Below are 11,863 nucleotides of genomic sequence, written 5' to 3' on the forward strand. Positions count from 1 at the left end.
TATTTGAGGTGTTTGGGGGGGGGGGAAGCTGGTTGGTTTGGGGTTTGTTTTTTGTTTGTTTGGTTTGGTTTTTACTCTGTTATTTATTCTTTATACTAACTTTTAACAGGCATGTTTAGAGTTGCAGAAGATCACATTAGTGAAAGCATTTGAGCAAACCTCTGCTGTCCTATTTGGTGACTTTCTGTTTAGGAGCATAAATCAAGTCACTTCTACAGGTACAAGATGAGTAGGTGGAAAGAGGAAATGATTTAATGATTCCCAGGTTTTTAAGAAGCCTGTATCCAAACCATTAAATGATTTTTAACTACCATTATATACATATGTCATCTTATTCATGTATAGGAGTTGCTTCATGGTTAGAATGACAGAAATATTTTTAAACAGTTTTCAAGAGACAGGAGGAAATAATGAAACCAAGCTTGGTGTGTTTCATTTGTAGTACAAGAAACAAGTACGTCCTGCAAGTTCATCAAAATACCACTTTGCTCACTTTAAAGTTCCAGTGTTACGGTTGTGAAACACGTTCATTTAACTTGGTTTTAAAACAAAAACAAAACAAAAAAGAACAAAAGCACACCATTACTAAGTCAAAGGAGAGAGTATATAAAGAACAGTAGCAACAAAGGGGTTTACCCAAACCTCTCAGCTTTAACAGGAACCATTTTTTACAGCATATCTGATTTACTGTCAGGCAAAGCTGGTGCCCAGCAGCACTCCTGGGTATCAGTTCTTGTTGGTTTGATCTGCCTGGCTGCACTCCAGCCTGCAGAGGTGCAATAACATTCGCTACCAGTGGGCTCTCCCGGCTATGTGGACACGGGCCTGCAGGGACTGTAGCCTGGGAAGGACAAGGAGAGCTCTGCTGCTGCGGGAGAGGACCCTGTGATCATGGAACTTCATCCACAGGCGCTGCTGCTGCTCTGATCCAGCCCCTGCCTCTTTATAAGATAAGAAGCCTTTGATAAAAATCCTGATCTGAGAAGGTGTCCTAAACAGAGCAGAACAGGTCAGCTGCTGGGAGTTCAGCTGACATGTTTGTGCTGCTGCACAAATTGCTCATGTGCCTCTGGTCAGTGACTGTTCTATTCCCTGTTGCTGCTATGAACACCTAGTGTCACTCTTGGTGCACTGCGCCATGGTGAAAATGATTTTCCTCTTCACATTTTATTTTAATAAATTCACCCATCACCTGGGAACCCTGGAACTACATCTAACTGTGGTAAGGCAAAGGAGATGGTGTGCAATAGAAATAACTGCAGCAAAATTAATGCCTTTTCATATTAATAGGCTGTTAGTAGCTTGGGCATCTTTAGCAACAAATTTTAAGGTCACTGGTTTGATATTTTTTCTCCAATGCCCCCTTGAGTGCTTTTAGATTCCTTCTAAAGACCCTGAAGAAACAACATGCAGCAACTTTGATACTGACTAATCCATTTTACTAGAAACCAGATAGGAAAACCTCAAGCACAGGGAGTGCATCGAGCTGCTGCCTCACTCACAGGTTTTCTGAAACAGGTGCAATCGCCAGACTGGCATTAGCGTCTTTGTCCATCTCCTCCCCAAAACTGGGTGTCCAATAGTAATGCTTCTTGAGGCCATGGGAGAGCTCCGCAAGGCGAATGTGCCCATCCACTTCAAACGGTTCCACATCTGTACAGTTCGGTTTCAGGCGGCCTGTCTGAAGTAATTCTGAATATGCCTGAAATGAATAATAAGAAGAATATGACATATAATATCCCACTTTGACTGCAGTGAAGGCTCTGGAAGATAACACACAATAGGCAAGTAATTGATCATTTCATTATGCTGACGTGCAGTGAGTCTCATTACAACAGCACCACCATATTCTAATAATCTTTTTTTTTTTTAAAGTAAATAAAGTATCTCACTGTATTCACAAACTTCTGTAGTCTTCCCAGTTACTGTAAAAACAAATAAGAACAAACAAACAACAAACAACCCTCTTTGAAGAATTCAGAAGCAAATACTTACCATGCAGGTGGCTTCATCAAATGTGTTCCCCCAGATGTAAATATAAGAAAGTTCTGTGTTTCTTTTCATTGCATCTGAAAGAGCTAAAAGTCCTTTGCCACATATATTGTTGCTTGTTACTGACAACCTAATAAACAAAGAAAATAGTTATGCGAATGTGTGTCAAACCACTGAATTACCATCCTAATGAAGATTTAACTGATTTATTCTTATTTTATATTTAATTGTTGTATATGTATATTGAAATGCTATCTTTGTTATTAATAATGCAATTATTTATTTGTATCAAAGCCAGTCCTACTATAACATTTTTGCAGGTTGCAACAGGCAGTTTGGACTACGGGTTTGTACTATTTCTCAAGGCATTTCCATGCCCCGTGCACCCAGGTTGTTCACTATTTAGTTCTTCAGTGTCAGTGCCTCACTGCAAGGTGACCAGGTCCCATCTCCAGCCTGCTTTGAAGCCCAGGCCTTGGCATTTAGCCAGGCTAAGCTTTGATCTTCGTGGAGCGGCAGTTATTTTTATGTTGGTGAACCTGGAAGGCTTTCAGAGGCACCCAGCAGCCGCCACCTCCTCAGTCTGCTACTTAAAACTAATGGCTTCAGGTAACACCTTTGATCAGCTTTTACATCCTGCCCGTGTGCGGTTTAACGCGGGCTACAAAATACACCCTGATGGAGAGATTACAGTTCTTTTGGGTTCACCTGGAACCTAACTTAAACAGAGGATTTTCTTAAGTGTCGAAGATGAGAATTGACAGATATAGTGCTTTATGCCTGCATGGAATCTGATTATCTTAAAATTCTGAAGATGTACAGCTTTCGGTTTGTTTTTGTTTATGTGCCACACCTAGGCTTTAAAGATGCAAAAAGAACTAACAAGATCTAATTGCCTTTCCCACTCCTTAGAACGACTGTAAAAGCTGTGAATTGCATGTAAGATGAACTGCTACAAAACTGATCTAAGTGTCAGTGCAAAAAAACCCCATGAAATACAAAAACAAGCATGTCAGGCCACACAGCAGTGGATACAAGATGGAAAAAAAGGCACCTGCCAGTGTCCCAAGACATCTCACAAGCCTTGGGGCCTCTAACACAGCAGGAGATACCAATGCTTAGCAAAGGAATCCCACCCAATCTGATACATTTTTTTTCCCTGAGAAGGAAAAATGAACTAAAAAGTTTGGAAACTCCTGACTTGTATTTCGATCAACATCAAAGCACAGAGCTTTGATATCAGTTCAGCCACTGCAAAGTCCAAGCTTCTTATAATACTAACGCCTGAAGAGTGTTGTTGTACAACGCCAAGGCTTCACTCAGGTAGATGGCTCCATCATCTTCTATTCGGTTTGCATTCAGATCTAGGATTTGAAGGGTTTCATTCCATTCTAATAGTTTTGCCAAAAATTTTATACCATCACAGGTAATTTTATTACTGAAAGAGAAATGAATACATTTTTTTCAAAAGGTGCTAAGAAAATGAGTTTCTAAGGTTAGTCAGGGCTATGTCACTTCATAACTCTTACCAGCTAAGATCAAGGTATCTCAGGGTGGAGTTCATATACAGCGCCTCACACAGTTGCTGTACACCAAAGTTTTTGATTTCATGCTTGCCCAAGTGTAGTTCCAAAAGAGAAGAGTTAATTTTCAGTGTCAGAGCTACATGAACTGTGGTCTCTTCCTAAAAATATACAGTCAGTTTAATTAAGCTATACTTTAGGACTAGATGTGGTCTTCCTTCAATCAAAGAGAAATGCACAACTAACAGCAAGATTTGGTCGTCAGTGTTGTCCTATTTTGCATATTGCAGCTTTGTATTAAAAATAGCCAGGAAACAATACGTTATGATAATGCACAACACCAGAAAGATCTTTGCATATTTACAGTACTGTATACCTCCCTGCAAATATCAGGAGCATCAATGTTTGAATCAGTATGTCTAATGAGTTTTCTTCCCATTCATTGCTTTTAAAAAATTGAATGTTTGAGTCAGTCTTCATTAACATTAGAAGTATTTTGTTATGACACTAATATATCATTTCATAAAAAGAAACAGGATCGCTACAGGAAAAAGTATGTCCTGTCACTGTAAGGCAAAATAAGTTAGTTTTGAAGTTGTGATACTTAGTTAAAAAAAGAGACTGAATATGTTGAGTCAAAAATAAGGGAACAACACAGAAGCCTCAGAAAATGAGAGAGTTGAAGGTGAGAACAATGGCAAATAGTCCGCCACAGATACAGACCAGGCCCTTAGTGGTCTGTATTTTCAATAGTAGTAGTTTAAATTGACTTCTACAACTGGGTTTAGATAGATCAAGCCCTGTCCTAGTAGAAGAGAAACAACTAAAAATCTGTTTAAACTGTTAAATTCACTTTTGGGAATTTAGGAAAATCCAACCTTCATCATACATTAATTTCGTTATCCTGCCATCAGGAAAATACTGTACCTGTTGCAGACACCTGACAACTGCTGCCAGTCTGCTGAAACACCACTGTGACCAGCTCTAGAGCCGAGACTTCAGCAGGACCAGCCGTGCACACAAGCTGCACGTCTGCAAGCAAAACCCCGCGGCTCCCTGCACCTGCGGTGCTGTCCCCAGCAGCCTTGCTAATTTGCTTTTCCATGCTCAATTGTTTTGGAAGGTTTGTCTCTTTTTTTTTTCCCCAACTAATGCACTGCAGATTTTACATGGATGAGGTTCATTCACTTGTTAAATTCATGCTTTAAGTGAAAGAAAAAAACCGTACAGCATAGTGAACGTGGCCTTTCTTCTTTAGGCTGTGGGCTCTGGTATCGCACTGCTCAGATAAACAAGAGTCCTTTGTTCTTCCCCTCATTTCCTGCTAAGCAGCATTTCTTCCTCTGTTTACTGAATGACACATAAAACCCTCCATGCCCTAAGAGCAGAAGGAATACCTGGCTCTCCAATAACAAGCTGTCTCCATTAGCCTATTATTTAACAAATGCATTATGTACCAAGAAAGACATTTTAAAAAAATTAACCTTCTAGTTAAACAGGGGCAGCCTATGACTGTACAAAACTTGGCACAGAAAGAGAAAAAAATATCTCTTCAGGCATTTACATCACAAGGAAACCCAGAGAGCCGTGTAGTCCAGCTGGCCATAAATACATCAGTACTGACTTACGCTTCTCTCTTTGCTGAGCTGACACTACGGTCCACTTACATACCCTTTGGCTGTGTAGTAAAGGACGATTTAGGTTTATTGCTTTGACTGATTGGTTCAGATTCAGGGCTGTTGCCAGGGCTATTAGACACTCTGTATCCTAGAAATGAAAATAAATAAACTCTTAAGAGAAACTTGTCCAATGTATAGATCAAGCTACCAAATTACTGTGGCTTCTCAGAACTGATTGTCAGAAGATCAAAAATATCAAATAGTCTCAGATTTGAAATACTATTATTTCTGACTCCATGAACTCTGGAGAAATGCAAGTGCAGTAGACAGGTTCTTACAGACACATAATGTATTTTCTGATCATACCAACGTCAACTCCCTATGGAATCAGAGAGAGGAATTAGACTAAGAAGTACAAATTACTAGGAAATTTGCAACTCAGAAAATAAGAAGCAAGAATAATGCATCTCAAAGATCCTTGTCCATTTAATTGATTCTGTATTTTGGTTTTCCTGATTTATGAAGCAAAATCAGCTTGTGTGTGTTCCCTAAGGTCTTTGGTAAAGGTAAATTGATACTGAATGTGAATAATATGATACAGAGAAGTGAGAGTCTAGAATGCAGGCCAATTCAGATTTTTTTTTAAATTTTCTTCTAGTTTGCTCACTAATTTATATTTATGTTACTTTCCAATTAGGCTGGTCTACACCCAAAGTCATTTAATTTTAAACGAACTCTCTATCCTCTCTACCAAGCAGATACGTGTTAAGCTTTCAAATAAATCCTACACTGGCTGCACTTCCCTTGTTTGTGTATTCATAACACCCTTCATGCTTTCTGAGAGGTATTCCCCCTTCTTAGTTTAGGAGCAAATGCTGTAATTCCAGGAAACAAATACAGGCTTTTAAAAGTCATCCACAGGTTTTTCCTGGCTAGAGTGGGAAGCGCCCTGCATTAACCCATTGCTACCCCACTGACCTTCCCTGTGCACTGTAAAAGTCTCAGTACTCGATTTTAGGAGGCGGCAAGTTGTTTAAGATCAAACTGGGTGCCCTTCTACTTAATTCAGCACTGTTGTGCTCATGTCCCACGTCCTTTATGGATTGAGCTCTGATCGGAGCAAGAGAGCTCTGGGACTGGATGACTTACAGGTGTTATAGCACTGCACACTTTAGAAGGAAAAGAAGCTCCAGGGCATAAAAAGTCCTTTCTTCAACAAGAATTACACAAGACTTAGCATAACAAAAACTAACAGCAGAAACAAACCTTGGAAAATGGGAAAGCCAAGCACTTGAATTCCCAGGGACATAGTGGGTCTAATATATATCATAAGCTATGACTTCACAGGTGTTTTCTGCAACATGCCTTTCCAAGTATGCATTGCAATTTTAAATATTGTTTTACTTCAAGCTAGCAAAAAATGCAAAATCAATGGCAACAGATGGCATTTCCCCTTAATTAAGTACTGCAGGACCTTTGTCATACCCTTGAAAGACTTATGTCATTGCTGATAATTTTACTGGGTTACTCACCAAATCACAGTCTCCAAGATCCAGCCTCTCTAAGGTTGAATTAGATGGTAGCATTGTGGCAAAGGCGAGCCCACCTTGTCTTCCTATTTTGTTTCCAGTCATTCTCAAATATAGAAGTGTTTTATTCTTCTAGAAAAAAAAAAAAAAAAAAAAAAAAAAAATCAATGTCTTTGAAATGGCCTGAAAAACAACACTGTCCTTTTTCCTGTGAATCCTGCTGGTTGTCACACAGACAAAACATCCCTCCAGAAGAAATGTGTCTAAGCGATAACACTGACTAAGCAGTTGGCTCAGGCTCCCCATAGTGGAACCAAATGTAGGAGAGTCTGGAAACAAAACTTGAGCATTTGAAAACTTTTGTTTCTCCCAAGTTCACAAATTCGCATTCATGAAAATAATCCAGGCAGATATTTCTGCCTAAACTGGCAGCTGAAATGCAAATTATCTCAAAATTATTTAGATCTAGTAAGTGTATTTTAAACAAAAATATAATTTTTCTTTCTTTTTCAGAGGCTTTTAAACCACATGACCAGCCAAAGCTCAACGAAGCTGATTGACTTCAGCAGGATGATGTGGCGCAGAGTCAAACCAATATCTAAGTCTTTGCAGGGCTGGAGACTTCACTGGCAGTATAAAGTTCTGATCAGAGGTTGAGAAAAGTCAGCATATTTCCCCTCACCCTCCACAGAATTTCAACAGATATTAAATATCAATTCATCTGTTAAAGCGTTAAATGCAATGCAGAGTAGTTTTGTAATTTTAATTCCTCAGTACCACCATGATCACTCATTACCAGAGATTATCACCGAATCATAGAGTCCCAGGTTGGAAGGGACAACAAGGATCACCTGGTCCAACCTTTCTTGGAAAAATCATGGTCTAGACAAGGCGGCCCTGCACACTGTCCAGCTGAATCTTAAAACTGTTCAACATCGGGGAATTATTAAGTAAGAGATTACAAAACAAGTAGTAGTGTGAGCAGCAGAAGCTTTTTCAGCCAAAGGGTTGCCAGGTTGCTCAGCAAACCCAGCAGATGCTGCTGGGGGGCTGCACAAGCAGCTTTGAGGGTTTTTTGCAAGCCCGGTGTTGTACAATCTCCTGTACAGCCTCAGCGTTTTGGAGGTATGTCACAGTGAGCTGAAATCAGTTCAGAGTTCAAAGACTATGAGGGAGGAAGAAAGAGCTCGCGTGAGTCTCATTTCATAAACACAACAAATCTTACACACAAGCCTCATTTCCTTGGCAAACCACATTAAAAATAACAAACATGTTTTTATGCTGCTGCTGCTGTAAGGCAAAGTTTTGAAAACACATCTCCAGACATCTTGAATCAAGATAAATATTGACATCAAGGCACAGGCAAATTTAATACAATTTTTTAAAAGTTATGGCATTTTATATCCTATAGCATAGCGTTTTTCACACAGAAAAATCCAGCTGTGATAGTTGTGATCATTAAGTGTTAATAGCAGCACAGTGCAACTTTCTCATGTGTGAAATCTGATTCCTGAAGAGCGCCCTGGGAAAACAAGCCATCCCTGTGATAAAGCAAAATGCTGAACGGACTGAAGACAGAGGGCCCTTTGAGCCAGCGCTGATGTTGGCAGGACAGCCAGTACTGCTCATCAAAAGCAAAAATATCAAACTGGATGCCAATGTCTAAAATCTCCCAGACACATACTCACACGGAGTGCTTCTGCTATCAGCACCGCTCCCCTTGTGCCAATATCGTTAAGCATCAGGTTCAGGTACCGCAGAGTGGAGTTGTTCTAAGGAACAAACAAAGCAGAAAGCAATGAAACTTCTTTCCACAGCGTGCCTACATTTTTCAAAAATGTTGTGTCATACACATACTTAAAACCTCTGTTTGCTGCATTTCAGGCAGCCCTTGATTTGGAGATGTGGTTAAAGAATGCCAAAATAAGTGAGATTATGATGGAAAGGCTTACAGAAGCCACCATGTGCTCAGCATGAACAAACAAGGCCAGTGGTCAAGCTCAGCTGCAGATCCTCAGACATTTTGTGAACTCAATGCCCCCGCTGAGTTCCAGGAACACAGGCAACTCACCATTTTTCATCTGTATTCCTGTGCTTACAATGACAGAAAGGCAGCATTAAAGTTTCCTATGTTTAGACCTACAAAAAGACTAACAGAGATGATAAGGCATCTAAAACAAAGGCCCTGGCACACTTGACACTATGTTTAATTCAATAGTAAGCCTAAAAGCCTCACAGTTTATTCCACTGTTCTTTCTTCATGACACCCCAGCCACATGTCAAACGGTTTTCTACCAGAATTTATAAATCTCCCCAGAGAATGCAATCTGAGATTCTAGTGGGATGGATTTGGATGTGAAAGTCAAAATGAATGGAATTTTGCCAAACCAATGCATTCTTGTCTCAAATTTACCACAGATAAACATTATCAGAGCCAAAAAAAATTACAAGTTGCTGAATGATAAACATAATTTTGTCACCTCAAGGAATTTTGCCATGTGCTTTCCTCCAGCATCAGTCAATACATTAAACCTAAGATCCAAACCTGAAAAAGATGAAGAATGAAGAATGTGACAGATCACAGAATCACAGAATCACAGAATCGACTGGGTTGGAAAAGACCTCAGAGATCATCGAGTCCAACCCTTGGTCCAACTCTAGTCCGTTTATTAGATCATGGCACTAAGTGCCATGTCCAATCTCAGTTTAAAAACCTCCAGGGACGGCGAGTCCACCACCTCCCTGGGCAGGCCATTCCAATGCCTGACCACTCTCTCTGTAAAGAATTTCTTTCTAATATCCAGCCTAAATTTCCCCTGGCAGAGTTTAAGCCCATGCCCTCTTGTCCTATTGCTAACTGCCTGGGAGAAGAGACCAATCCCCACCTGGCTATAACTTCCCTTCAGGTAGTTATAGAGAGTGATGAGGTCACCTCTAAGCCTCCTCTTCTCTAGACTAAACAACCCCAGCTCCCTCAGCCTCTCCCCATAGGTCTTATGCTCAAGTCCCTTCACCAGTCTTGTTGCTCTTCTCTGGACTCGCTCCAGCACTTCAATGTCTTTCCTGAACTGAGGGGCCCAGAACTGAACACAATACTCCAGGTGTGGCCTCACCAATGCAGAGTACAGGGGAAGGATCACTTCCCTTGTCCTGCTGACCACGCTATTTTTGATACAGGACAGGATACCATTGGCCTTCTTGGCCACCTGGGCACACTGATGGCTCATGTTGAGCTTCCTGTCAATTAGTACCCCCAGGTCCCTTTCTGTCTGACTGCTCTCCAGCCACTCTGCGCCCAGCCTGTAGCGCTGCAGGGGGTTGTTGTGACCAAAGTGCAGCACCCGGCACTTGGCCTTATTGAACTTCATCCCATTGGAATCAGCCCATTTTTCCAGTCTGTCCAGATCCCTCTGCAGAGCCCTCCTGCCTTCCAGCAGGTCGACACTCCCTCCCAACTTGGTGTCATCAGCAAATTTGCTGATGATGGTCTCAATCCCTTCATCTAAATCGTCAATAAAGATGTTAAATAGGACTGGACCCAACACCGACCCCTGGGGAACACCACTAGTGCATATCTACAATTAATTGATCTCTAAACAAAAAGAAATAAAGACAAACTAAGGCTGAAATCAAGACTGCTTATGTTTTCTCAAATTCACAAGGCAATGTCAAACATACCTGAAAAAAAAACTTACCTGTAACAAATGCCGTATTGTGTAAGGCAGAAGTGAGAGCTTGAAGATCGTCATCTGTAACTCTTTGCACAGGCACTAGACGATTATTTCCAGCTATTTTTATTGTGATCCCCTTTGACCATCTGACATAACACCAAAATGTAAACACATGGGGAGAAGTACAACAACAGAGAAAAATTAATTCTCTCTCCAGATAAGAAGTGTACCCACACTTGCCCTCACTGCTGCATTTGCACGCAGTTAACTGCTGCCACTGCCTTTGGTAACACCACGACAGACGTGATTCAAGCTGTACCTCAGCACTGTCCTTTTTGATACTCTAAAAAGCACACATGCACAGAAAGCAGGAAGAAGCAAGATGAGGGGAAGGCAGATAGAAATAAAGACTGTCTTGGAGGTTACCTTATCATCTCCTTTTTACTTGTTCCCTTTATTTACTTTCTCCTGCCCTCAGAATCAAAACCTACCACAAACCATTTCCCTACACTGTACTTCTCAGGTTTTCTCTCCAAAGGACAATTAGCTTTGATCCCAGGAGCATCCCTGAGAGGAAGCCCTGCCCAGCCACAGAATGAGACTGAGTTTTGGTGGTCAGAGTCACTCCAGGGAAGCCTTACCAGCTGGAAGCTAACTGGATGCAGCTGAGGCTCTTTAAACAGGAGCAAGACAAAAGGCAGGGAGTTAGAATGACTAGATACTGGGTTTGGCTTCTCCAAGGGACACAAAGGCACCATCCTGTACATTTTTCACTTTTTTTGATTTCTCTGCTTGTAAAGCTGCCCAGAAAGGATATATAGCTACAAACTTCTGCCAAGATGTCAAAATGAGTCAAACCAGAACTTCAGCAGTAAATGCTAAATATGATTTGAGTTTAGGCCTGAAACTGTATGAACTTCCTCGTTGTTCAGTTCCTAGTCTTGCTATCTTGTTTAAAGGTTTCAGAAGCATCTGAAACATGCTGTTTATTATTTCCTTACGTTTCATCATTTTTATCAGCTTCCTGAAGCATGTGAGCAACGAAGGGGTTTTCAGATTGGCCCAAGTTTTGGCAGGCCTGCACATACTGCTGGTGAAGATTTGGACGAAGTGACATGACCTGCTAGAAAACAAAACAAAGTGTTAGTGCATTGTTAGGGCAGCCTAGCAACATCATCCTGGACCCAAGTGCTGTTCTGCCGGGCTCTGCATAACAATAAAAATGGGATTGGTCTGAAATGGTTACAACACTTGGAAGAGATACAGAGAGACAGGAAAAATGGAGGAAAAAAATGCAGATTTGTGGATACGTTTCTAGTCTACCATTGCGTAGGATCTGAGCTAATATTCGTACACGTAGGTCCTTTTTCCCCATAAAGCAGTGGGGTCCCCAACCTCCGCAGGCCTACCTGAGCAATGAATGCCTGCGTTCTCTCTCCGGGCTTCTCCAAGGTTAAGAATGTTTGGTCACAGAGCCCATCTCCAAGGAGAACACCCCGAGGAAAGGCAGCCAGGTCCTGGCACAAGGC

General features: G+C 41.2%; 1 protein-coding gene across 1 annotated transcript; it reads right to left on the reverse strand.

The window, feature by feature from the left end:
• Positions 1 to 382: 382 nt before the first annotated feature.
• LRRC34 (leucine rich repeat containing 34) lies at positions 383 to 11,861 on the reverse strand. The gene is made up of 11 exons (XM_082055461.1): positions 11,744 to 11,861; positions 11,336 to 11,457; positions 10,359 to 10,480; positions 9,144 to 9,208; positions 8,352 to 8,435; positions 6,667 to 6,795; positions 5,187 to 5,282; positions 3,522 to 3,676; positions 3,275 to 3,430; positions 1,996 to 2,122; positions 383 to 1,702 (listed from the first exon to the last, which is right to left on the reverse strand). Exons 2-11 carry the CDS (start codon positions 11,449 to 11,451, stop codon positions 1,499 to 1,501), a joined length of 1,254 nt encoding a protein of 417 aa, XP_081911587.1. The 5' UTR covers positions 11,452 to 11,457; positions 11,744 to 11,861; the 3' UTR covers positions 383 to 1,498.
• Between the last annotated feature and the right edge of the window lie 2 nt (positions 11,862 to 11,863).

Source organism: Streptopelia decaocto (assembly GCF_964273445.1).
Source record: "Streptopelia decaocto genome assembly, chromosome: 6".
Classification (NCBI taxonomy): Eukaryota; Metazoa; Chordata; class Aves; order Columbiformes; family Columbidae; genus Streptopelia; species Streptopelia decaocto.